The sequence below is a fragment of the Lynx canadensis genome, chromosome E1 (assembly GCF_007474595.2).
Source record: "Lynx canadensis isolate LIC74 chromosome E1, mLynCan4.pri.v2, whole genome shotgun sequence".
Taxonomy (NCBI): Eukaryota; Metazoa; Chordata; class Mammalia; order Carnivora; family Felidae; genus Lynx; species Lynx canadensis.
In genome coordinates, this window is record NC_044316.2 from 29,312,335 (window position 1) to 29,339,756 (window position 27,422).

At 51.7% G+C, this 27,422-nt stretch overlaps 1 protein-coding gene across 2 annotated transcripts; it reads left to right on the plus strand.

Annotated features, from left to right (window-relative positions):
• The first annotated feature begins 697 nt into the window (after positions 1-697).
• On the plus strand, positions 698-21,542 carry TRIM25 (tripartite motif containing 25). Of its 2 annotated transcripts, XM_030295697.2 has the most exons (9): positions 716-1,388; positions 5,689-5,784; positions 8,550-8,783; positions 11,862-12,033; positions 13,812-13,877; positions 17,225-17,251; positions 17,595-17,676; positions 17,756-17,856; positions 20,590-21,542. In XM_030295697.2, exons 1-9 carry the CDS (start codon positions 786-788, stop codon positions 21,117-21,119), a joined length of 1,911 nt encoding a protein of 636 aa, XP_030151557.1. In that variant the 5' UTR covers positions 716-785; the 3' UTR covers positions 21,120-21,542. The 2 variants fall into 2 exon arrangements, with proteins under 2 accessions (XP_030151556.1, XP_030151557.1); XM_030295696.2 differs by lacking the exon at positions 17,595-17,676 and having other exon boundaries at positions 698-1,388; positions 17,758-17,856.
• The last annotated feature ends 5,880 nt before the right edge of the window (positions 21,543-27,422 follow it).

Sequence of the window (27,422 nt, forward strand, 5' to 3'; positions counted from 1 at the left end):
CGCTTTTCCTGCACCCAGGCCAGGGGCCAGGAACAGAGCTGAATAAAAGGAAATAAATCTAAACACACAATCTGGTGAAAAACGTTTGTTTCAAAATTGTGTGTGTGTGTGTGTATGAGAGAGAGAGAGAGAGAGAGAAAACCTTTGTTACAACTGGGATGTCTGCAAATCCCACTAAAGTAGAACTGGAAATTAAAAAAAAAAAAAAAGCATATTCTACAGGTGGTATGGAAAGAAATCGCCAGCTTTAAGTCTGGGTGTGTGCCCACGGGCTCTGGCCTTCAGGGGCTCTGGGTCCCTGTGCCAGGGCCCGACGGGGCGGGGGTGGGGGAGGGGGGGAAGGGTTTGAAAGCGGGCGGGGAGGCGCGGCTTCACGGTTGGCGGCGCGGACCGGACGTCTCGGGTCTGGGTGAGTTCCCCTCAGAAAGGCACTAGCGGCGGGCGCGCCGGGGCAGCAGCGCGACCCGGGCCGGGGCTCTCACCTGACGCGCAGGTTTCCTCCTCGGCGGGCCGTGGGGGGCAACCTGACACCCCGAGTCCGGCGCCCGCGCGCACCCGAGGGAGCCTCTGGAGCTCCGCGCGCGGCGGACTTCCACCGCGCGCAGCGACCCCCGGCGCCCCCGCCCCGGAGCGCGGCCCGCCCCGCCCCTGCCCCCACGTGACTTCCTGAAAGGCCCCGGGGCCCGCCCCTCCCGCCGCTCACTTTCGTTTCCTAGGCTGTGTGGGGCGTACGCGGCGTTCGCGCCCGAAGTGCCAGCGCGTCTCGTCCGGTCCCCAGGAGCGCCATGGCGGAGCTGGTCCCCCTGGCCGAGGAGCTGTCGTGCTCCATCTGCCTGGAGCACTTCAAGGTGCCCGTCACCACCCCGTGCGGCCACAACTTCTGCAGCTCGTGCCTGGACGAGACGTGGGCCGTCCAGGAGCCGCCGTACCTGTGCCCGCAGTGCCGCGCCAGCTATCAGGAGCGGCCGCAGCTGCACAAGAACACGGTGCTGTGCGCGGTGGTGGAGCAGTTCCTGCAGGCCGAGGTGGCCCGGGTGGCGCCGTCGCCCCCCGACGGCTGCACGCCGCCCGCCCGCGCCGCGGAGCCCAGCCCGCCCTGCCAGGTGGCCTGCGACCACTGCCTGAAGGCGCCCGCCGTCAAGACGTGCCTGGTGTGCATGGCCTCTTTCTGCCAGGAACACCTGCAGCCGCACCTCGACAGCCCCGCCTTTCGGGACCACCAGCTGCAGCCGCCCGTCAAGGACCTGATGCGCCGCAAGTGTCCCCAGCACAACAGGCTGCGGGACTTCTTCTGCCCCCAGCATGATGAGTGCATCTGCCACATCTGCCTGGTGGAGCACAAGGCCTGCTCGCCTGAGACCCTGAGCCAGGCCAGCGCAGACCTGCAGGTAAGGGGTGTTGGGGGAGGGAGCCACTGTGGGCATAGTGGCCCACCACGGATCACCTGGGGTAGGGGGATGGGCCTTGCTGGGCCTGGGAACCGGGGCAGGGCGTCCCCAGCGTCGTAATAGAAAGGGGCGGGGAGAACACACAGCCCTCCTCTGTCATCCTTGGCCCACCCTCTTCCCCCCACCCTCTGTCTTAAAAAGGGGAATGCTGAAGACAGGTGGTTGCTTGCCTTAAGCCTAGTATTTGTCTGATGGTGTTTAGCAGAGGGTTTCCAACGTCAAATATGAGCCCTGAAGGTTACCTCTGTTTCCGCATTTATTTTTATTTTTATTTTTTTTAATTTTTTTTTTTCAACGTTTATTTATTTTTGGGACAGAGAGAGACAGAGCACGAACGGGGGAGGGGCAGAGAGAGAGGGAGACACAGAACCGGAAACAGGCTCCAGGCTCTGAGCCATCAGCCCAGAGCCCGACGCGGGGCTCGAACTCACGGACCGCGAGATCGTGACCTGGCTGAAGTCGGACGCTTAACCGACTGCGCCACCCAGGCGCCCCTGTTTCCGCATTTAAATCCCGGCAGCTGGAATTGAATATAGTTAGTTCCATTTTACAGTTGAGGAAAAGGAGGTCCAGAGAAGTTAATTTAGCCTGAGCTGTTGGGACCCCAACGGGTTTAACTCTACGGTTTGCCGTTTCTCCCCATGACCACCCTTATATCTGAGTGCATGGAGCATGCGACATTCTTGCAGGCTTGAGGTCATGTGTGCAAAAACTTTTGGTGAGCCAGAGAGTGACCAGGGAGGATCGTTTTGAGCAGGATGGTGGGCAGAGTCCCAAATATCTCTGGATACTACCCAGAGGGACAGCCAAACTCTTGCACCATAGTGACCTCCACCTTGGCTGTGCAACTTTGAGCACAGCCTTTGGTCCCTGGGGCCTGAGTCTTCATCAGTAAAGCAAGGAGGCGGGACCAGGTGGTTTCGTAGGGGGCCTTCCAGATCTGTGTTGATTTTAGTGGTTTGGGGGAAATCATAACTTCCCCTTGTGGACTCAAGGCAGAGGCTGAAAGGTGTAATTGAACCACCTTTTTTTATAGCAGCCTGAGCTCCGAGGCATGGCCTGATTGCCTTTCATTGTCACAGTCAAGGACTGTCCTGTTGTCGAAGGAGATAAGAGACCCGGCGGAGGTTTGCGGTGGCGCCGGGACCAGGCTCCGAGCCCTGCTCCTGTGAAGCCATGGGCCTTCCCAGGCCTGGTCTGCTTCTCTGTCTGAGCTGGGTCCCTTAGGACTTCTTCCCTGAGTCTTAGAGGCCAGACCTCAAAGCACGGCCAGGGGTTGACCTTTGAGGCACAGCTATGTCGGGCCTGGCCGCCAGGGTCTCCAGCTGCCACACTAAAGAACCTGCCTCGCCTTTCCAGCCAGGAGCCCTGCTCTGCTCCATATCAGCTGTGGTTCAGGGCAAGTCGCTGCAGTTCTCCCAGTCCCGCTTCTTCATCTGTAAAATGGGGTTAAGAGCATTTCTTCTCGACCTGCAAGGGTGGTCAGGAGGCTCTGGGGAGATGAGCTGTGTGGGAAGTGCTTTGTGGGCAGGTCCTGGTGTCAGGCAGGTGGCTGGTTGACCCAGGCTCTGACCTGGGCTGGGTGTTGAGACCTGAGCTTGAATTCTGCCTCTTCTTCCTAGCCGGGTGAGCGCTGCCTAAGCCCTGCCGGTGTAGTTTCTGGGAAGAGAGCTTGCTGGGGGTGGTGTCAGGCGACCAAGATCTTCGTGGCCCTGGGGTGCCCGGGCCTGTCCCTGAGCACTTGGGCAGCCGGCTTCTGCCAAAAGGCTCTTCTAGAAGTTCTTATCCAGGGAGGCAGAAGGCAAGTAGGGGCAGGAGGGTTCCTCTCAGCCTGGCCTGGAGCTACAGCTGTCTCTCTCAGCCTCTGGGGCCCGGAACTGGAGTCTGCACCCAGTGTACCTGTGTGCCATACTCGCTTGGCTTTGTAATCCTTGTAACTGGCCTTGCCTTGCTGCTTCTTCCATCAGCCTCCACGTCTAGCCCTGCCACCGCTCACTGCTGGGACAGAGCCAGCCCCATCTGGGCAGTGCCCCAGCTGTGGGAGGCTGGTTCGTCCTGACCACTGGTGTGGGGCAGACCCGGGACTCTGCTGCCTCCCCTCATGGCGGACCCAAGTCCCTGATCTGTGAACAGGTCCTCAGAACTTCAAAAAGTTCTCTACCCTGGATGAGGGGAATGTTGCACCTCTCAAAGTCCTTGGCCACTTTCCTGTGTCTGGAGCCAGGGAGGCCCCTCTCTGCCATCAGGGGACTGTCATATGTGTTTGATTACTGACAGATAAAGTTTTCCCGAACACAGAGGTCTGGGGTGCACTAAGAGTGGCTGTTGGAGGTGGAACAGTGTTGGGCTGTTGGCAGCCCCCAGGTGTTCTGAGTTCTCTTGCCGTTCTGACCCCTGTGAGGCCGGATCTGCCATGGCCTGGCCTCCTGCCTTTGGCCCACAGTTTATCTTGGCTACTGTGAGAGGCCAGGTCAGAGGGCACTGTCACAGAGGTTGAATTGGAAACACCATCAGTAACTTGGGCTTTCGGGGTCAAGTTAGTGTGGCCTTGGTCTCCGCTTCTAGCGCCTTATGTGACTTGTCACTGTGTTGTTCAAATCCAGATTCAAGGTCAGGTTCGGAACTGAATATCTCTAGTGGTGTGGGAGGGCTGGGGATGTTGAGCTAGCTCGTTAGGGGAAGTAAATGTTTTTTGTCTAGACATTTCTAACGTACTCAGTGCTTTGATTGTAACACCAGGATCTTGGAACACCAGTTCACAGAGATGTGACCTAGGGCGAGCCACTTCATGACTCTGCTTCAGTGTCCTTATTTATGTGGTTTTTTTTTCAATGTTTATTCTTGAGAGAGAGAGAGAGGGAGGGAGAGAGAGAGAGAGATAGAGAGAGAGAGGGAGAGAGGGGGAGGGGGAGGGGCAGAGAGAGAAGGAGACACAGAATCCAAAGCAGGCTCCAGGCTCTGAGCTGTCCGCACAGACCCTGACGCGAGGCTTGAACTCACAAACCTCGAGATCTTGACCTGAGCCAAAGGCAGTCGCTTAACCGACTGAGCCACCCAGGCGCCCCTCAGTGTCCTTATTTATAAAGGGTGGGTCACTCCCACTTTACAGTGTTGTTTTTAGCTTTAAGTTAATACCTGAAAAGCACTAGAACAATGCCTGGCTTGCAGTGAATATATAAGAAACACTAGCTACTCTTACGGTGGTGGTGATTTTCCTTGCCATTTCTACACCATAACGTTTCACCTGAGCAGGGAGGCAGGACACTCCAATATCGATTCTGAAAATTGATAGAAATACTAAGAGACCTAAGATGATACTATTTTCCTTCATGCATAATTGACCTTGGTTCCTGGAGGTGGTTAAGGACTTTGTAATTCTGAGTCACCTTAATTCAGTTTCGGGGGTTGACCTGGTGGTGGACTGGCCTCCTGCTTGTTGATCCTCATTCTTAGGGTGTTAGCCCGTGGAGGTCCCTGCCTGTGGGGCATACCAAATGAGCCTTGGACTCTGACTCTTGTTCCTGCTTCCCTGAGGTTGACCGTGGCTCTTCCAGCTGTGTTCTGGAATTGGCAGATGACTCTGGGAGAACAACTCCAGAAACCAGGCTTTTCTCTCTGGGTTTTCCTTTTCCCAGATCTTGGCTGTGTCATCCTTCCCTGCTTAGTTAGCTCTCCCTTGTCATTAAGCAGATTTTTCTTCCCAGTAATTTGTCTGCTTTTCTGGTTGTTTGCAGTGGGAGGGCTGGCTTGAATGACTGAAGCAACTGTCCCAGCCCCAGCTGTTCTGGCTATGGTGTGAACTTGGCCCCCTTGCTGGGCTTCTTGCCTCAGTTTCATTGTCTGTAAAATGGGTGTGACAACGAAGCAGCTCTTAGTAACGCAACCTGACATTTAGTTTGGCTGTACTAGGATCCAGGCACTATGCTAAATCCTTACATTGTTTCAGTTAATCCTCCTACTAGCCCTGCGGGGTGGGAACATTTGTATCTATTTCAAGGCCAAGGACCTAGGTGAGAGACTTTTGGACAGCTGGGAATGGGTCGGTCTAAGTCCTGTGCTCCTAACTTCTTTCTTGTACTGTCCCTCTAAAAGTTGGAAGGGAGGCAATAAATAAGAGAATGCTTCAAACAGCTACAGGCAGGCAAGACCTGGGCCAGTAGAAACGCCTGTGGGACCGTTCTGGTGTTGGCTGGTGGGGGCTGGGCTGAGGTGATTTCTCACCTGCTTGTTTTCTCCGCAGACCAAGCTGAAGCATAAACTGACCATCATATGCGATCAGATCAATGGTGCATCGAGGGCGCTGGAGGACGTGAGAGCCAGGCAGCAGGACATACGGGTGAGTGACAGGGCTGTCCACTGCCAGCCCCGGCCCCAGACCCTCCCTCAGCCTCCAGGCAGGACAGGCTCAGCTCTGATTTCCACAGGGCTACACACATGGTGTCACACATGGCGTTGGAATTAGACATCACCCATGCAGGACATCCAGAAAGCCATGTCCCCAGGGGAGATCCTTCATAGACCCAGACTGAATACTGTCTACGAGCCCTGACCTTGGTGTGAGGAGGACGGGGTCAATCACTAAAAATTAGGGTTAAAAAGTAGTAATATAGACGTGCCTGGCTGACTCAGTCAGTAGAGCATGGGACTCTCGATCTCGGGATTGTGAGTTCGAGCCCCGTGCTGGCGTAGAGCTGACTTAAAAAAAAGTCATGAAGGAGCACCTAGGTGGTTCAGTTGGTTAAGCGTCCAACTTCGCCTCAGGTCGTGATCTCGCAGTTGGGGAGTTGGAGCCCCACTTTGGGCTCTTTGCTGACAGCTCAGAGCCTGGAGCCTGCTTTGGATTCTTTCTCTCTCCCTTTCTCAACCCCTACCCTGTTTGCACTCTGTCTCTCTCTGTCAGTAAAAAATGAATAAACATTAAAAAAAAATCATGAAGAAAAAAGTATTAATATAAAAAGTGATTATGTTTCTTTCTTTCTTCTTTCTTTCTTTCTTTCTTTCTTTTCTTCTTTTCTTTTTTGAATGTTTATTTATTTTGAGAGAGAGCACGCACAAGCACGAGCTGGGGAAGGGCAGAGAGAGAGGGAAAGAGAGAGAGAGTCCCAGGCAGGCTCTGTGCTTCGGACCTCGATCCCACAACCGCGAGATCATGACCTGAATGGAAATCACGAGTTGGAAGCCCCAAGTGGTCATGGTTTAAATGGGAAAAAAAACAGGAAGCAAAAGTGTATACTCACTAGAGTTACATCTTTTTATAAAAATAAAATGTATCAGTTCTAGGGCTGTCATAACAAATTACCACAACCTCCGCTCACAGCTCACAAGGAGAAATGTATTCTCATAAAGTTCTGGAGGTCAGAATCCTGAAATCAAAGACAGGGCCACACTTCCTCATTCTAGAGAAGAATCCTTCTTTGCCTCTTCCAGCTTCTGGTGGCTCAGGTGTTCCTAGGCTTGTGGCTGTGTTACTTCAGCCCCCACCTCATGTCTTCTCATGGCCTCCTCCTCCCTCTGTGTCTTTTCTTCTGTCTCTAATAAGGACACTTGTCATTGGATTTAGGGCCCACCTGGGTAATCCAGGATAATGTCATCTCAAGATGCCTACCTTAATTACACCTGCAGAGACTTTTGCTGAGTAACGTCAGCTTCGCAGGTTCTGGACAGATCTCTTGGGGGCCACCATTCAACCCGTTACAGGAAGTATGGGAGAAAAGACTGGAAGGAAGTATAGGAAAAGAATAGTAGTACCAGTATTGGAGTGGTAGAATTAGAGATTTTTTTTGTCTAGTTTTCACAAATCTTGTAAGTTTTTAATATTATATATAAAAAGAATACATATATATAGAATGTATGTATTTATATATTATATATATTATATTTATATACGTAGAATATATTTATTTTATATATATGTAATGTATATAGAAGAATACGTGTATATAGAAGAATACACATATATAGAAGAATACACATGTATAGAAGAATACATATGTATATATACACATACACATATATGTACACATACACATACATACATACATACATATATATATATGGAAAGTTTTTAAGTAATCTCTATACCCAGCGAGGGCCTTGAACTCATGACCTTGAGGTCAAGAGTCGCATGCTCTTCTGACCCAGTCAGCCAGGCACCCCCAGAGTCTTTTCTTATTACTCTAGTACTGCATGGGGGGGGTTTTCCTCATTTCTTTGGTTGAAGCTGGGTCACCATCAGATCTCTGTTCTAGCCGGGAGTAAAAGGGACAGGGAAGAAGAGTGTCACACATACCACTTTTGCTCACACTGCATTGGGAGTAGCTTAGTCACATGGCCAACTCTAGCTGCAGGGAATCCCCGGAAATGTAGTCTGGCAGGGCAGCCACGTGCCCTCAGAAACTCCAGGGGTGTTCTCTTACTGAAAGGAAGCCGTTCTGTCTGTTTCTAAGCTTTATATGAAGAGCATCATGCTGGACGTCTTCTTCTACAGGTGGTTTTTCCCTCATTTGTCCATGCATTGCCCCAGCTCATTAGTTTTCATTACTATCCAATATTCTGTCCTGTGAATAATTTGTAGATTTGTATCAAGTCTCTTACTTATTTTTAATTTTTTTAACTTTCAAATTTATTTTAGAGAGAGAGGGAAAGAGAGAGAGAGAGAGAGAGAGAGAGAGAGAGAGAATCTTAAGTAGGCTGCACACTTACTGCAGAGCCTGATGTGGGGCTCAATCCCACGAACTGTGAGATCGTGACCTGAGCCGAAATCAAGAGTCGGACGCTCAACCGACTGAGCCACCCAGGCACCCCTCGAGTCTCGTATTGTTAGACATTCGGTTCTTTCCGGGGTTTTGCCAATTCAAACAATGCTGCTTGTGAGCGTTCTTGTGTCTGTTTCTGGGGCGGGCATCTGAGTATATTCCTTGATTTGGTCTGAGCACCTTCAGATTTACTAGATGTTGCCGAATTCCCACCCAAAGCGGTTGTGCCCGTCTGTACTCCCACGAAGTACAGGGAAGAGTCTCCAGTGCTCCACACTTCACTACTGCTCCGTACACAGGCTTAGCTTTTTTGTCTGATGGACGCCCCTGTGTCTTACTCTGCTAGGAGACTGCCCGCAGGAAGATGGAGCAGCTCAGACAAGAATATGTGGAAATCAAGATACTCATTGATGCCGCAGAGGCCATCTGCACACGAAAGATAAAGGAGGAGCAGAAGAGAGTCAGTACCAAGTTCGACAACATTTACCAGATCCTCCTCAAGAACAAGAGTGAGATCCAGACTCTGAAGGAGGAGATTGAACTTGCCCTGACCAAGGAGGATGAGTTCGAGTTTCTGGAGGTAGGTCTTGATGAACACTCTTTCTGCCTGCTGTTACGATGTTGATTATAGGTGCAGTGGGGCCCTCGAGGTGGGGCTGTAAGAGGTCATTTGAAGCATCCCCCAGACACACTGTATCTACTTTCTATGCCGTGTGACAACTTACCACAAACTCAGTGGCTGGGGAGAGCATATGTGTGTTATCTCACTCTCCATGGCTTAGGAGCTGGGACGGGCTGAGCTCGGCTGGGCTGCTGAGCTTGGGGTCATCTCCAAGCTTGCTGGCAAATTCACTTCCCGTGGTGCAGGCCTGAGGTCCCCGCTTTCTTGCCGGCTGGTGGCTGAGGTCTGCTCTCCGTTCCCACAGGCTGCTGCCTTTCCTTGCCACGTACGTGGTCCTCTCTCCACTTGGCAGTTACCTCTTCAAAGCCAGCAGAGAATTTCTCCCTCCAGGAAAGTCTGTTCCCTTTTTTCCTGCTTAGATTATTAATCTTTTCTTTTTTCCTTTTTAGAAAGAATATTCTTCTTTTTTTTTTAAGTTTATTTATTTATTTTGAGAAGAGAGAGAGCACTAGTGGGGGAGGGACAATTAGAGTCCCAAGCCCTGTGTTGTCAGTGCAGAGACTGACGTGGGGCTCGGTCTTACGAACTGAAATCATGACCTGAGCTGAAATCAAGAGCCGGATGCTTAACCGACTGAGCCACCTAGGCGCCCCTCTTTGTTTTTGTGGTTTTTTTTTTTTTTAATATTCCAGTGTAACACATACAGTTTTACATTAGTTTTAGGTGTACAATATAGTGATTTAACAATTCTTTTTTTTTCCTTAAGTGATTCAGCAATTCTATACGTTACTCAGTGTTCATCGTGATGAGTGTGCTTTTTTCCAAAATTATTTATTTCTTCTTCTTCTTTTTTTTATTTTGGAGAGAGTGCAGACAGGGGAGAGGGGCAGAGAGAGAGAGAGAGAGAGAGAGAGAATTCTAAGCAGACTTCCACACTCAGTCGTGGGGCTTGATCCCATGACTTTGGGGTCATGACCTGAGTGGAAATCAAGAGTCAGACACTCAACTGGCTGAGCCATCCAGGTGCCCCATGATGTGTGTGCTCTTAATCCCCTTCACCTATTTCACCTATTTCACCACTCACCTCTTGGTAACCGTCAGTTCTCTACAGTTAAGAGTCTGTTTCCTGGCTTTGTCTCTCTCTCTCTCTCTTTTCTCTTTGCTTGTTTGTTTTGTTTCTTAAATTGCCACAAATGAGTGAAATCATATGGTAGTTGTCTTTCTCGGACTTAATTTCAGTTAGCATAATGCTCTCTAGCTCCATTCATGCTATTGCAAATGGCAAGATTTCATTCTTTCTTACAAGCTCGGTCCCTTTTAGTGGCTCCTACCTGGTTAAGTCAGGCCCACCCGGGATACTCACCTTTCTGATGAACTCAGAACCAACAGATTTGGGATCTTCATTACATCTGCAATATTCCTTCAGTTTTTCCATCTAAGGTAACCTGATTCCAGGAGTGACGTCCTACCATAGTCACTGTCCTGCCTATACTCAGAGGGAGGGGATTATATAGGGTGTGTACCCCTGGATCAGATGGGCATTTTGGGGGCCATGTTAGAATGTTGCCTACGCCCCTTCCCCCCTCCCCCCTCCCCATGGACCCTGGAAGTGTCTTTCTAAAGCACAGACCCCCCCCCCGCCCTATCTGACCTCATGTCCCTTAGCACCCCTGTCTTTGGCATCACACTCCTCTCTTGCCCCGTGCTGTAACCACAGCAGAGCATCACCATTGCCCAGACAGACCCGGCATTGGATGGGAATGCCGTGGCTGTCCTTTTCCCAAGGCCGCTCCAGACTCCCCCACCCCCGTCTTCATTGGATCCTGCTCTTCTGCTCTTCCTGGCGATCGAGTGGGTCGGTCTGCCTCTGCTGTAGCACTCGGTGGTGGCGTTGTTTTAGGTGTGCTTGTCGATGTGTCTGCTGTCCGCTCCTTTGGGCCAGCCCTTCCCTTCTTAACTGCCCCCTTCTCCTGGCCTGCAGCGTGCAGCGGGTGTCCCGGTGAGCCCCATCGATGGGGTGACGACACCTCAGAGGCCCAGGTTCCTTGTTCAGGTCCTGGGGAGAGTAGAGGAGTGGCTGGGAGTCTTCTCTTCCCCCTGCACGGATTTCCAGGCCTAGGCTCAGTGCCATCGAGTTTCATCTCTGTGGTCCTTCTTGTGTATTGGAGTAGCTGCCTAGAGCTCTCGGAGAAGAATTCTAAGTCCCTGTCTGGGGACCTCTTGATGTTGTGTGACCCGATTTTAGCTCAAGTCTGGGGACTTTTGTAAGATCCTCCCTTTTCCCTGGATGTGCCCTGGCCGAACCCTCTGCCCGCTGAGGCAGCCCTGTCCAGTTTTAGAATGGGTGTTTGGAGCTGGTCTTTTGAGGGTTGGAGATGGTCCTGAGTCTCCTGTACTTTTCCAGCCACAGCTGGAGGAGTGGAAGAGCATTATCCACGGGGGTCAGGAGATTTATGTCCCAGCTTTGTCCCTGCCACCAATTGGCAGTGTTCCTAGCAGGACACTTTTTCTCTTTCTGTCTCCCCCTATTCCTTTCTTCCTCTCTCTCTCTGTCTCTCTTTCTTTTCCTCCTTTCCTTCCACGTTATTTATTTATTTCCAGTTTATGTATTTTGAGAGAGAGCGTGCAAGCGGGGGTGGGGGGCAGAGAGAGAAGGGGACAGAGGATCTGAAGCAGGCTCTGTGCTGACAGCAGAGAGCTTGACGTGGGCTTGAACTCATGAACTGTGAGATCGTGACTTGAAACCAGCAAGAGTTAGATGCTTAACTGACTGAGCCACCCAGGGGCCCCCACGTTGGTTATTTCTTGACTTCAGTTTCCTCCTTGGTAGGTGAGTGGCCTCTGAGGGCCCTGATCCACAGCGCTGTGACCAAAAGTGGCACATTAGCCCCCAGCAACCTCTGGCCTGTAATTTGAGAAGGCTGATTGGACTGAGCGCCCGTGGACACGGGGAATCTCCTCCTGGAGTTCATGAGGGCTGAGCTCAGACCCTGGCTTCCTCGCAGCTGCCTGAACTAATACCCTGGCTTGTTTCAGAAAGCGATCAAACTGCAGGGAATCTCGACAAAGCCGGTCTACGTCCCCAAGATGGAGCTGAATCAGGAGCTGATAAAGGGTGTCTGCCAGGGCACCTCAGACCTCAAAAACGAGCTGAAGCGGTATATCAGGCTGCCCCAGGACAAGAAGCCCGAGGGACCCACTGGCTTAGGTAACTATTAGCAGCCCCCATGCTCCCCTTCTGGGACCCCTGAAATGGAATCAGCATTTTGGAATCGGGGAGAGGGTCTTGACCCAGAGCACTGGGGCTTCAGTTTTGGGATCCTGAAACATCCGCCCTCCATCTGGGAGGTAGTGGGGAAACATCCTGACATTGTAGCCATCCTTTCTGAAACATTTCTGGGGGCCTTGATGTCAATGATGGGACTTTTGGACAGGCTCTTTCTGCATGTGATCTTGAGGCTGGCTCAGGTGGCTCTTTCTTTTCTTTTCTTTTTTTTTTAAGTTTATTTATTTTGAGGGAGAGAGCACAAGCGGGGGAGGAACAGAGGGAGAGAGAATCCCAAGCAGGTTCTGCACTGTCAGCGCAGAGCCCGATGTGGGGCTTGACCTCACAAACCATGAGATCATGACCTGAGCCGAAATCAACAGTTGGGTGCTTAACGAACTGAGCCACCCAGGCGGCCCTCAGATGGCTTTTGAATGGACCCTGGGTTATCAGTGTGTTTGGTGGAAGAATGGCTGGTTTTAGGGTCAGAGAAACCTGGAATTCCCCCCCGGCACCCCCTTTTTTTCCTCATGCTGCCATATCCAGTCCATCACCAGGTTTTACTTCTTAAATATCTCCTGACTCAGTCCAGTGGTTCCCCTGCCAGCTATCACCTGTGGCAGCTTTCTAAATAGTCCTGCATCCACTCCTGCTACAGCCAGAGAGAGCTTTTTAAGATGCAGATCTGATTTCTCCCTCTCACCCTGTTTAGAAAATATCCCTTGCTTGTAGGTTTCAGACCACGCTCTTGACCCTGGCCCTACAAGCCCCTGCCTGGTCAGGTCCTGTCTATTTCTCCAGCCCTGAAGTGTCCCCTCCTCCCATACATCTCACTGCATTCAGTTGCTTGCATATGCTAAGCTTCCTGCCACAGGGCCTTTGTACGTGCTCTTCTCACTGCTTATAAGACTCAGACTCCACCATCTTCACCAGTTAACTCCTGTCACCCTTCAGAGAGCAGTTGAAACAATATGTTTCTCAGCAGACCTCCCTATCGCCACTCTCACTGCTCAGACTAGGTCCCAGGATCCTTGCCATCCCTTGGGAACCTTTGCACATCTGTCATTTTATTCTTCCCCCAGTAGATTGTCATTTCTGTGAGGGCAGGGGCTGGGTCTGTTTTTCATCCAGCATTCTCTCCCCAGTGCTTAGCACAGAGTCTGGCACATAGTAGATTTTACCGTGTAACCCAGGGTGGGGGGAGCTTGAATTCCAGCTTGTCGAGCCACGTGTCCTTGCAGAGGAGCCTCTGGGACAGGTGTGGTGCACTCCGTAGCGGGTAAAGCTGTTGATGCATTGGACACGCATATTTGTTTTCCTGCTACAGCAGTGATCGCTGGTCTGGGGACGAGGGTGGTGGAAAAACTGGAGGGAGAGGAACCAGCACTGCACACCAGGCGTCTTGGCCACCCCACCACAAGCAAGGTGCTCATCCCCGGCTACACCGGGAGAAATGGAAGCGTAGAGAGGGTTCAGAGGTCATGAAGCTGGGCGCTGGCAGAGAAAAGACTTGATCCCGGCTACGTTTTAAGCCAGAGAAAAGAGGGACACACCAAACTTGTCTTTCTGTCCCCTTGTTTCTAGCTCCTGTAAATGACTAGATGGGGAAAGTCCGTGGAAGTTGCCTTGTAAATCACTTTCTCTGCCGGCCCGTGGCAAAGCTGGTTCCTGGGGTTGCTTTGGAAGAGCTACATAAACTAATCCCTTCTTCTTTGGCCCAGGGAACCTTGGAGAGCATGGCCCAGCGTCCACGCACAAACCCGCACACTTTGTGAAGAAGGTCCTGAGTAAGTAACCCTGCTGCTGTCCCTGTGGCTGTGGCCTGGCCGTGGCTGGCCGGAGCTCTGGCCGACACACTCACAGGTGTTGCCGCTCCTTCTGGGTGGGCTCAGCCCGTCCCAGGTTGCCAGGGGCCCAAGTGTATCTGGAGACCGGCATGGCTACGGCCACAGCGAGTGGAAGTTGGAGGGGCTGTCTCAGGAGCTCCCCTGGGGTGCTTAGCAGGACTGGCCCATCGGCACTGGCTGTGCGGGCTGCCTGGGCCTGCAAGGTTACCAAAGGTGGCTTGTCTTGAGAAATACTTAGCGATACCCAAGTTTTGGCACTCGGGCAGAGCCCCCTGGAGGGGCCTGGCCATGGTCCTGGAGGAGCAGAGGCCAACCCTCGCCGGTAGTTCAGCGCTGTTCTGTCTTGAGTTGTCATGTGCTTGTACCATCATAGCACTTCCTAACCTTTTGTCATTATTGCCCTTCTCTTACCCGCCCTGCTCCCAGCCATTGAAGACATTTTTTTCCTAATGGCCCACACTGGTGAAATTTTAATACCACACATATGTGGTATGCCTGTTTAACTTTTTTTTTTTTTTTTTAATATTTATTCATTTTTGAGAAACAGAGACAGAGCATGAGCTAGGGAGGGCAGAGAGAGAGAGGGAGACACAGAATCCAAAGCAGGCTCCAGGCTCCAAGCTGTCAGCACAGAGCCTGACACGGGGCTCGAACCCACCAACCGTGAGATCATGACCTGAGCTGAAGTTGGATGCTTAACCGACTGGGCCACCCAGGTGCCCCGCAGTATGCCTGTTTATATGTTATGCTTTAAAAAAAATTTTTTTAAATGTATTTATTCATTTTTGAGAGAGAGAGAGAGCATGAGAGGGAGAGGGGCAGAGAAAGAGAGAGGGAGACACAGAATGTGAAGCAGGCTCCAAGCTCCAAGCTGTCAGCACAGAGCCTGACACGGGGCTTGAACCCACCAACTGTGAGATTATGACCTGAGCTGAAGTCAGATACTCAACCGACTGAGCCACCCAGGTGCCCCTATATATTATGCTTTTTTAAAAAAATATGTGTATTTATTTTGAAAGGGAGTGAGTGGAGAAACAGGCAGAGGGGAAGAGGAAGAATCGCAAGCAAGCTCTTTGCTGTCCGTGCAGAGCCTGATGAGGGGCTCAATCTCACAAACCACAAGATCATGACCTGAGCCAAAATCAAGAGTCATTTAACTGACTGAGCCACCCAGGCGCCCCTATATGTTATGCTTTTATACGTATAAAGAGTAAGACTTCTTTCACCCTCTTCCACCAAGAATGAATTTTTGCCCCCTTTGGGGCCATATCAGCCACGCATTGAGAAGGCACATGCTGTTGAGGTGGGGGCTGGGGAGAAGAAAGGTCCTCAGTTTCCTCATCTGTCCAACTTGGACCATAATGATACCAACCTCATGGGATTCTTATTAGTGAACCTCAGGGTCACTTGAGATGTTGGTTGTGAAGCTCTTATTTTATTTTTATTTTAGAGAGAGTGAGGGAGTCGGGGAGAGGGACAGAGGGAGAGAGAGAGAGAGAATGAGAATCTCAAGCAGGCTCTATGCTCAGCCCAGAGTCTGATGCGGGGCACGATCCCTCGACCCTGGGATCATGACCTGAGCCGAAATCAAGAGTTGGTCACTCAATGGACTGAACCGCCCAGGCGCCCTGTGAAGCTCTTTTAAAGGCCATAAATATGCTACTGAACTGTGGCTGTTACTGCTTCCCTGAAAAGTGAGCGTGAATGGAGGAGTGCTGCCCCTGGGGGATGAGGGAGCTCTTGGTCTGTGTTGTTTACTTTTAGAGTTTAGTTTGTCTTTGGCATTTCCAAATGGAGTGGAGCCAGGGGCCAGGGTGCCTGGTGTGGAGGGAGCAGGGAGCCCTCAGCTCACCGGGAAAATGTAGAAGGGCACCTGGTGTGACTGGGGAAGGGAAAGATAGGGGGACAAATGCTGTGCACCTGTGTCCTTCTCAGGTCACGCTCCCCCAGAAGCTTCCTCGCCCCTGCCCCAGATCACAAGCACCGCTCTTAGCAGGAGTGAGCTGTGGTGCCGGCCGGGGGCTGAGATGGGGAAGTTGGCAGGGAAGGAGTGGATCGGTCACAGTGTAGATGACACTCTGAACCGCTGTGATGACTGGGGAGGGGGCCAGTGCCGTGCCCTAGGCCGGTGGTACAGCCTGGGGTCCTCCCAAGATGCTGGTCCAGTGGGAGTGGGCAGGTGAGGAGGAGATGGGGGCAGAGGGAAGACAACACCTGGAAAAAGGACTCAGAAGTGGGAGGAAGGAGAGCTGAGTGGGGGCTGGTGTGGGGGGAGGGAGAGGATAATAGGAGAGAGGGGGGCTTATCTGGAGCGTAAAGCACCCTGCAGGAGGGCAGGGATAAGATCCAAAACACCCCTTGTCATTCCAGTGGCGAGGAAAGTGGTGGAGGGAACCCAAAATCTTCTAGCTCAAGTAGACTTGAGTATGCATCGCAGTCACCCAGGGGCTTGTAAAACACAGATTGCTGGGCCCCACCCCCAGGCTTTCAGATTCAGCGGGTGTTTGGATGAGATCTGAGTTTGCATTTCCTACAGATTCTCCGGTGATGCTGCTGCTTCTGGGGACCACGCTCTGAGAGTCATTGCTTTAGCTAAACTTAGTCTTCATAGGTGCACACTCCAAGATAGTTTTTAAAGACTGTTGTGATAGGGGAGCCCGGGTGGCTCAGTGTGACTCTTGATTTCAGCTCAGGTTATGATCTCACAGTTCATGGGTTTGAGCCCCGCATCAGACTCTATGCTGATACCGTGGAACCTGCTTCGGATTCTCTGTCTCCTCTCTCTGCTCCTCCCCTACTCATGCACATGCATTCTCTCTGTCTCTGTCTGTCTCTCTATCAAAAGTAAATAAACATTAAAAAAATAAAGACTATTGTGATACTCGGCAAGCCATTTCTTTGCTGGTTCCCTTTATTTTTTGGTATGTTTTCTCTTGCATTTTTCCTGTTATAGAGATGTAATTTACCTACAGTAAAATGTACAGATCTTACATGTGCAGTTAGATTAATTTTGACAAATGCATATGTGTGTTACCATTACTCAAATCAAGTTAAAAAACTTCCATTACCCCAGAAAATTCCTTCATGCTGCTTATGATTAGTCCCAATCCCTCAAACCACTGTGGCAGGTTTCTGTCCCCATAGATTCATTTGCTTGTTTCCAGCTAAAACATCCTAGCTTTATTTGCATGGGTCACATTCAAGCAAATGATTGTTATTACAGTATTTTGAAAGTGTCACTGTGCAGTGCTTGAACGTAGCTTAATTCTAAAAATTTTCTTTTTCAGAAGAAGAAAAGAAACACAAGAAACCTCGTAAGTTACGCATTTGTACATCTTTCTGTTTCTTGAGGTTGCCCAGGTGTGGCATTAAATGCAGGGAAGGCTGCCCCCTCTCTCATTAGGTTCTGCGATGGGGCCCGAGTTCTGGGATTCTGTCCTCTAGTGGCAGGCGGGCCTGAGGTTGAAGGTGAGGACAAGTGTACGTGAGTGAGACAAATAATGAGTGTAGCCCTGTCTGGACGTACCTGTATCCTCCCGGCTGTCCAGGTGTGTGTTTGTGGAAGTAGCTCTTCAAAATCAGTTTCCTCAGGGAGGACTGGCCATCTGGTCACTCTGTGTCAGGTGTCCAATTCATGTTTCCCCTCCTCCTCCCCAGCCACTGCCTCTGCCTCACCCGTCAATATGCCCACCTTTGGAGCCCCAGAACAGTTACTGGGTTTAAAGCAAGCAGGCCTGGAGACTGAATTATTGCGGGCAAGGGGCAGTGGGGTGTCCACCCTGAGTTGGCTCTGAAAACGGCTCTCTGTGTCCTCATCCAGCTGTAGCCAAAGCCTCCGCTGTGCAGCCGAACCCGGTGTCCCTCACAACCAAGGTGCTGGATACCTTCTTAGCCAAGTCCAGGCCCGAGCTCCTAGAGTGTGAGTAGCATTGGCCCTGACGAGCGGTCCCGCTGGCCCTCGGGCTCTCCTGTGTAGGTCTCTGCACAGGCCTTTGCCCTCGCCGCTGTTGGGAGGTCCCGCTTGGCTCCCCCTACCCCGGTTGGCAACTCGCCCGTCCTCCGTCAGCACCTGCCCTTCTTCACCTCCCTTCCTAGCCAGCACAGACCTTGCAGAGGTGCCCTGAACCCCCAGCCCTCGTGAGCCCGGCTCGTCCCTTTCTCTGGGCTGGCACCTGCTGCCCACGGCTGTGCCTCAGTCCTGCTCTAGGTTTCCCGCCGGCTCCTCTGCCATTCTGGAGCCTTCCCACTTGTCACGGCCTCAGTCTTCTGCATGCCCTTCCCACCCCGCTTCACAGAGAAGAGGGGCCCCTCGTGCTCTTGTTATTGCCATTTCTCTTGCATCTACACCTGCTCCCTCCTGCCCTCCCTGGCCCCTCCCCAAGGCCAGCCAGGCCCCTGCTCTGTCTGGACTCACGCTCTTGCTCTGGCACTCACCTCTTCGTCCTCACCTGCTCTCCTGGGCCCTGCCCCTCCGCAGCGTGTTTAAGTCTCCCTCATCACAAAAGCGAAGCAAAACAAACAAATGAAAACGAAAACAGCGGCCAGTGTAGCCAGCTTTTCTTGGCTCCTGCGCTGTGTCCACCTCCCTTTCACCTGAATACTGGTTAAAAATACAAATTCCTGGGCCCCAGGCCAGTGCTGCAAGATCGGACGGCAGGGGACCAGCCTGGAAAGCTGTTGTGAAACTCATTTCCTTGGTGATCTTTTTGAGGGAAGATGGAAAAATGAAGCTGCAATGTCGTCCCCCAGTGCTGGTCCTCAGCTGTGGCTGCGTGTCAGATGCCCCGGGGAGCTTGACACAATCTCCCTGCATGTCTCTGTGTTTCTGAAAGTTTCTGGGCCGGCGGGGAGGGTTGTGGGGGGCCAGAACCAAGAGTCTCATTCTCTCAGGGCAGTCTGGCCTCTGTCCCCACGCTCAGCTCTGGCTGAGGGTAGCGGCAGCCCCCGTGCAGCTAAATGTCAAGGGCACCTTTCAGCCTTCAGTTGGCTGGACCTCTCAACTGTATCCCTCCTTCCAGGAATGCTCTCTTCCTAAGGCTGCTGAGTCCCTGGGCTCCCCTGGGCTCCACCTGCCCCTCTGGTCACTGGTCACTCATTAAGCTCCTTTGCAAGCTTGCCCTCCCTTGTCTGACTGGAAGTGATTGGAGTTTCTGCCTCACGGCCAGGTCTAGGCTCCTCCCACCATCGCTCCCTCGGTTTCCCTTTTGTACCCGCAGCCTCACACAGCAGCACCTTCCATGTGTACCCACTTCCGTGCAGCGGCCAAGATCTGTCTTGCAAATTGCGGCCCTGGCTCCCTTTCTCCAGAGCTGTAGCAGGCCTGGGGGGATGGGTGGGTACCTGGGTTTTTCAGGACCGGCCTCCCTGGAGCTTCCTGCCGTCCCCTCCCCCATGCTAGACCCAGGCCTGGCTCTGGGCCAGAACTAACTGCTGCTGAGCTGCTGCTGGTGTGCTGAGCCAAGTGTTTCTGGATCTCCATGCTCCGGGGGCAGGGAAAGTGAGTTCTAGCAGCTCAGGACCTTAGAGAACATGTTCCCCAGCCCATTCATTTTGCCCATGGGGAGACTCAGGGCTCTGAAAAGCATCCCGCCCTAAGCCACCTAGCACAGGAGTGGCAGGAGGTGGTGAAACCCCAGGGCTCTTGGTTTTCAGGTTCCCAAGCTAGGGATTGTCCCTGTGCAGTGCTGCCTGGAACCTTTCTCCCAGGGTCCAGGGTCTCCTAGGAGGGAAGGGGTAGAGATGGGTGTGTCCTAGGAAGGAGGTGGAGGGTGGGGACCACACAGGGCTGAGCTCAGTCTTCAGCTCCCCTGGAACTGGTTGGAAGTGTGGCAGGAAGGGCGGGGAGGCCATGTGAGTGTCCCAACCAGGGGAATATAGTCCGGTAATTTCCGTGCTCACATTGTTCAGCTCCCCGCTGCCCACCAAATAAAATCTAGACCCCTTAACTCTCTGCTATGTGGCCCCAATATGTCCCCCTTCTCCTGCCAGGGCCTCTCTCTCTCAGTTGCCCAGCCTTTGTTGGTCCCAGCATGTGCCCACCATCCTCGTGACCCCAAGCTCTGCTCTCGCTGTGCCCTCTGCCCCGCTCCGCTTGATTCTGTTTAATTCTCATCTTCCTGTTGCTCGGCTCAGATTCCAGCCTACGTGGGCAATGTTCCCTCGTGCTCTCCCCACCCTTCACGTAAGCTGTTTGCCCTGTAGCGGCGTGCCCACCACTTAGCGGCGCGTGTTCTCACAGTGTTGTGTGGAGGGGCTCGCCTCGCTTGCTGTGGCGTGAACTCCATGAAGTCAGGTGCCAAGTCTGCTCAGAATCTTGCGTCTTGCGCAGAATCGGGTGCTCAGTAAATGGCTTTGGGTGGATGAATAGATAGATGGGTGGCTGATAGATGGACGGATGGCTGGATTGATGGCTAGCCAGATGGACAAATGGCTGGCTGGCTGGACAAAATGGGTGGATAGATGGCTATGTGTATGGATGATGAGTGGATGGATATTCGGCTATGTGGGTAGATGGATGTGCGGATGGGTAGACGGAAGGATAGATGGACAGGTGGGTAACAGAAATGAGCAAATACGACCAGTTGGGGCAAGGTTTAAAAATGAGAACGCTTTGGGCTCCCTGTAATCGGTTCCTTGGGTCATGCTTTCTTAGATGCCACTAAGTTCAGCCTGGACTACAACACCGCCCACAACAAGGTGGCTCTGTTGGAGAACTACACTGTAGCTTCTGTGGCCGACTTGCCCCTGAACTACCAGCCACACCCCAAGAGGTTCACATACTGCTCTCAGGTGCTGGGCCTGCACTACTACAGGAAGGGGATCCACTACTGGGAGGTGGAGCTGCAGAAGAACAACTTCTGCGGGGTGGGCATCTGCTACGGCAGCATGCCCCGGCAGGGCCCCGACAGCCGGCTCGGCCGCAACAGCGCCTCCTGGTGCGTGGAGTGGTTCAATACCAAGGTCTCTGCCTGGCACAACAATGTGGAGAAAACGCTGCCCTCCACCAAGGCCACGCGGGTCGGCGTGCTTCTCAACTGTGACCATGGCTTCGTCATCTTCTTTGCCGTCACCGACAACGTCCACCTGATGTGTAAGTTCAAGGTGGACTTTACCGAAGCTGTGTACCCGGCCTTCTGGGTGTTCTCTGCGGGTGCCACGCTCTCCATCTGCTCCTGCAAGTAGGCCGGCCACGGACACTGACCTCTGGGTGCCCAAGACAGTGGTGGAAGGCCTGCAGGTGGAACTGTCCCAGAGCTTCCTGCGACTCTTCAGGGTTGAGAGTATGGGAGGGGGGAGGGGGAGGAGGAGGGAGGGGGAGGTGATCGCGCTGTGGACCAGGAAGCACTTCTGCCTCCTGGTGCCCATCAGGGCAGGGTGACCTCCTCCCTCTTGTTCCCGTAGGTCCCCAGCTGCTGGCAGCTGGATGGGGTTTTGGGAGGTAAAGTCATTAGCGCCCTTTCCTCTTGGAGGGAATCTGTAGCCACTGTGGGCCCTTTCTCGGGGGGGGGGGGGGGGGGGGTGTAAGGTCCTGGCCATCTGGGGCAGCCTTTGGATCTTAATGTTTTGATTACTCTCGATAGGGCTCTTCAGCTTAATATATTGATTTAAAAAAAAATCCCATATCATTGAATTTCAGTATTATTCACCTCCTGTATGTGGGGTTCGGGTGTATGCTCAGATTCCTGGTTATTTTCTATCCTTAAGGGAAACTGCCCATCGCAGGTCTCCACCCAGATCAGAGTTTCTAAAAGAAATGTGTTCTCTCCCTCCACTGGAGAATGACCCTGCTTCCCTTCCTTTCCTCGTACCTCATACCCCGTCAACGGTTTTAAAATATTTAATCCAGCAGGAAACTTTTCAGACTAAGGTTTCAAACCATGATCTGAATGTGTTGAATTTGTGATTCAAGGTCAAGGTGACCCAGGTCCCATGTTGGGAACCCTTCCCACTCCCCCTGTTGGTGGACACTCTTTGGCTGCACCCACAAGAGCCTTGCGGGAGGCCTTCTTCCCATAGCTTAGGCTTTGGAGCCAGGAACCCCACTGGGCAAGGGTGACCCTGACCTGGGTTGACATTGTGGTGGTTTTGCTCTTACGAGTGTCGTGGCTTCTTACTGACAACTGTGCTCAGTGAGAGCCTCTCATCCGAAGGGCTGTGAGGTACTTGACTGGCTGGTGTAGACACCACTGTGGCCAGTACTGTCGACTGGACTGCTGAGCTTGATATCCCTGGTCCATGATCATACAGACGAGTCATGTGGGGCTACCTCCGGGACCATGCCAGTTCTCTTGCTGGGGTGACCACCTGTGGCCAAGGGAGTCTTCTAGCAGGTCCCGTGGGAAGCAGCAACATTCCTATTCATCCCTGGCCACAGGATGCAGGCCCAGTGTGACCCTCTTGCGAGTCGCATGCCTGTCACTGGCACTGCACTAACCCTTTCTCTTTTCCTCATTTGAGCTAATTCCAGATGTGGGGACTGACCAGGCTAGGGGGCCCAGAGACTTTCAGGGCCAGTGAGAGAACAAGCTACGGGACTGAAGCACAAGGGGTATCTTTTCCTGCAGTGTTTTCTGTGCAGTGAAAATAACCCCAGTCCGCTAAGGGGCAGGAGGGAATGGATTGCCAGAATTTCCCGAGCTCCTTCTATCCTGATGTTGTCAGGATGTAAAGTCCCAGTCCAAAAGTGGGAGAAATTTAACCTCATTTTGGTGAAACGAATCCTGGGCTTTCCTAAGAGGGGAGCTCAGGTCAGGCTCTTTGTAGTATAAAAAAGAGGCCAAGCACTGGGGACGTGGGGACCCCGGACCTTTTCTGTGAATGTTTGAGAGTTTAACGCATCTCTGGCCTTGTGCTGGAGTCCCGGGGCTCTCGAACCAGGCCCAGAGCTCTGCGAACCCTTGACAGGTGTGTTGATCTGCATCCCCTCCCGGTAAGGACCTTCACTTCCTTGGGAGAGAGATCATCTTTGTTGGGGAGACATCCCTGCAATGGCTCAGATGCAGTTTTTAAGTTTCCTTCCTTTGACACTGGGAAGGAGTGTTCTTCGGTGATTCTTCTCTGCTTTTGGCAGAGGTCAAAAAGATCTTCGTCGATCTTCTGAAACAAAAGCCTTGTCTGAAGCCAGTTCCTACTTGGGAAACAGCTAGGCTTAGAAGAGGAGAATGCTGAGGGTTAATCCTCGGGGTCCTGCTGTGGCTCTCCCTGCAGACCCGAGGGCAACGGAGGGAGCTCTTCCCTGGCGACCGTACAGGTCCCGATGGGGAAATGCTGTTCTCTCTGTTTCTAAGAGGCGAGGAGGTAGCCCAAGGTGGACTCTGCCAGGTGCTCTGGAGATGTGGATCGAGGTGTGTGTGTCCTCGCTGTCTCGAGCCATTCTGTTTGTGGTGGGGAGACCTCACACTCCTCTCGCCTTGCCGGGCTGCTGCCCAGCCTAGAGTCCTCAGGTTTGGGGCAACATCGTATTCATCTGACTTCTCGTTTGCGAATAAGTCAGATGAGGTACCGGATGACTCCACTCACGACTCTGGCCATCCCATCATGGAGGAGATTCCTCCTAGATGGCCCCCTGGTACCCTGGGGAAGAGTCAGAAAACCCAGAAACAGACATAAAAATACTATCCCGGACTCCAGGTGTCAGGGACTGACTCAGTCACTCTGGCATGATCAGAGCAGGGCCAAGTTTTTGTATTATTCAAGACTGGCCGCTTCCCCTGTTTTAATTACTCAGAAATGGATCTGCGATCTGTAACTAATACTGGTATGTTATCTCCTTTATTCCGCCTCTCCCCACTATTGATTTTAGTTAATTAGTAGGAGTATTTGTGCTATTATTTCACGAGCTAATTTTTTTTAACAGTTGATTCTTCAGGACATCACTGGGGCTGTAGACACAGATCTTTTGAAACCCATGAGAAATACTAGGGCTAAGGCTGGTCGACATGCCTTAGAAGCTGTGAATGTAAAAAGCGGTGTCTGGTAGTCTTTCTTGCATGCAAGTCTGTGTAGACCGTGCATATGGTGTCTATACACACTGAAAAGTAAAGCACTTTTCTGAGCTCTGTGAGTTCTTGTGAATTATTGAACCCGAGGGAGGTCATGTGCTATGGACTAGATGTTCACGTTGCCTCAAAACTCACATGTTGAGCCGTAACCTCCAGTGTGATGGTATGGGGTGGGGAGATTAGGTCATGAAAGCGGAGCTCTCATGAATGGGGTCAGTACCTGTATAAAAGAGACCACCCCATAGAGCACCCTTGCCCCTTCTGCCATGTGGGCACACAGCAAGAAGACGGCTGGCTGTGAACCAGGAAGTGGTTCCTCCCCAGAAATTGAACCTATCAGCACTGGCTCTTGGCTGGATCTTCCAGCCTTCAGAACTGTTGAGACATAAATATGTGTTGATTTAAGCCACCCAGTTTCTGGTGTTTTTGTTATAGCAGCCCAGACTAAGATGCCCCGGGAGTGCAAAACGGACTAAAGGAAACCGTGTTTAAAATGGAGTTAGGAGGCCGGAAGGGGGAGCCCTCGGGCTGTACAACTCCTTGCAGCCTTTTGCAGACCAGACCCGATGGGAAGAGCGGACCCTGCGTTGCCCACAGGAAGAAGCCTATGCTACCCAGCAGGAGGAAGGGAGATTTTTCTCCATCCCTGGCAACAGCCCAGCCAATGAGACCGTCCCGAGTCAGCCAATGAAAGGGCCCTACACTTGGAACTCCCAGTTCACATCAGTGGACCTTTTGCTTATAACAGCTCCTTCCAACTCCCCCACTTTCCTCTCTAAAAGAATATTCTTCTCTTTTGTTCTCAGGCCATGCCTGTAGTTCGTTTTGTGATTGCATGTCCCGAATTGCAATTCTCTGTTATTCCTGAGTAAATCTATTTTTTGCTGGTAAATGACTTTTAATTTTCTTTTTTTTTTTTTTAATTTTTTTTTCAACGTTTTTATTTATTTTTGGGACAGAGAGAGACAGAGCATGAACGGGGGAGGGGCAGAGAGAGAGGGAGACACAGAATCGGAAACAGGCTCCAGGCTCCGAGCCATCAGCCCAGAGCCTGATGTGGGGCTCGAACTCACGGACCGCGAGATCGTGACCTGGCTGAAGTCGGACGCTTAACCGACTGTGCCACCCAGGCGCCCCAATGACTTTTAATTTTCAAGGTTAGCATTACCTTCTGGATTTGCCAGTCAGCCAGAAGTGTCGGTGGCCTGGGGACCCTGAATTGTGGTTGCTGTCTGAAGCAAAGACAGTCCTGTCCAGGCCGTGTCCTTCAGCCTGTAGAGCCCAGATGCCGGCCTGTCAGTGGCAGAATTGCCTCAGTGCACCAGGTGCTGTCAGCATAGAGGTGGTGGGACTTGCAAGCTTGGAATAAGCCCTTCCCGACCAGTCTCTGAATGAAACACCCTGTCCTTGAAAGGAGCTTCCCACGGAGCTTCTCTCCGGTGTCCAGCCTCCAGGGTTTAAAGTCTGGTTTTGTTCTCTCACACCCCACCCCTCTCGCAGTCTTTTTCTTCCTGTCCCTGTACCCACAAATATACTCAATATGTCCGTTACAGACTTGCCCGTCCCTTTAGAGATGCCACTTCGGCTTCCGCGGGACACGGTTCTGTTCCAGGACAGGACCTCCTGACTCCTTAGTAGTAGAGCAAAGCCGTGAGCACGCGTGTGTGTTTGAGGGCTGGTTCTGAGCTCTCTGTGGTTGCGGGAGTGCCGCATTCACTGATTGTGGGCTCTGTCCTGGGTCTTCCCTCTGTTTTCTCACCTCATTCCAGGTGGTCTCGAAACACCCCTGCATCTCGAATGATGGACGGACCCCAGCCTTTGCTGACCCTGTAGGGGCGGTCTCCCTGTGCTTTACAAGAGTCTCAATACATAAACTGTAGGAAGGCTCTAGAAAAACAGGTCTGAGTGAGGGGATGAGAAGAGACACTGATATAAGAAGGAAAGCAAGTTGAAAGGGGTAATTTGAGTGAAAACGTCTCATGACTTATGATTTCCCTAGCCTATCTTTTGTGACAAGATTTTCTGTGCTGACCGGGTGTTTTCTCTCAGAAGTCCAGACACTTGAGGTTTTTCACGTTTCCCCATGTGCTCCTGGATTTTCTCGATTGAAAACGTGTAGATGGGGGCACATCCCCTCCCAGCTGGATTTTGAAAAGTTCCTGGTTGAATGTCCACAGGGGGTCCTGCTGGGCGGCCTCCCTCGGGAGTTTGCTGAGGAAACACTGAAGCATGGGGGCTAGGCTGAGGCGGCATGCCATGGTGCTTCTAGGAGGTTCAGCTCCCACATTTGTAGTTTTGGGGGTATTTATTGTGCTTGGTGTTCTGTGAGCCTCCTGGGTCTGTGGTTTAGCATCTGGCGTTAATCCTCGGTCATTATTCTCTCAAATAGTTTTGTTCCTTTTTCTTCTGGTATTCCTATTGTGTGTATACCCTTGGATGCTCTGTTCTAGGGTTTTGTTGGTTTTTTTTTTTTCAGTCTGTTCTCTGCTTTTCAGTTTCTTAAATTTTTTTTTTATTTAAATTGTTTTTAATGTTAATCTTTATCTTTGAAGGAGAGAGAGACAGAGCGTGAGTGGGGGAGGGGCAGAGAGAGAGGGAGACACAGAATTTGAAGCAGGCTCCAGGCTCCAAGTTATCAGCACAGAGCCCAATGCGGGGCTCAAACCCACGAATCACGAGATCATGACCTGAGCCGAAGTCGGACACCCAACCGACTGAGCCACCCAGGCGCCCCTCTGTTACTGGTTTTTAACTTCATTCCATTGTGGTCTGAGAATGTACTTTGCATTGTTTGAATTGTTTGAAATGTATCAAGTTTTGATTTATGATTCGGAATATGATCTAGCTTGGAAAATGTTCATGTGCACTTGAAAAGATTGTGTATGTTGCTGTTGTTGAGTGGAGTTATAAACTGACCAGTTGGTCAAGCTGGTTGACAGTATTGTTTGAGTCTTTAATTTATATCCTTACTGATGATTTGTATCTACTTGTATCAATTCTTGGGAGAAGGGTGTTATACAACCTTATATAACCTGTCTTTCTTATAGGCAGCATACGTTTGATTCTTGCTTCTTTTTGGAATCTGACAATTTCTGTTTTTAATTGATACGTTTAGACTGTTTACAGAATGGGAAATAATGCTGTGGTCATCATTGAAAAAACTGCCCTGATTCTGTTTTTTTATTTTTAATTTTTTTAATGTTTTTTTTTTTTTTTGGGACAGAGAGAGTGCAAACAGGGGTGAGGGAGGGGCAGAGAGAGAGGGAGACACAGCATAGAAGCAGGCTCCAGGCTCTGAGCGGTTAGCATAGAGCCTGACGCGGGGCTCGAACCCACGAACAGCAAGATCATGACCTGAGCTGGAATCAAGAGTCAGATGCTCAACCGACTGAACCACCCAGGCGCCCCTTCTCTTTTGTATTTTTAAAAAAAAATTTTAATGTTTATTTACTTTTGAGAGAGACTGCGAGCAGGGAAGGGGCAG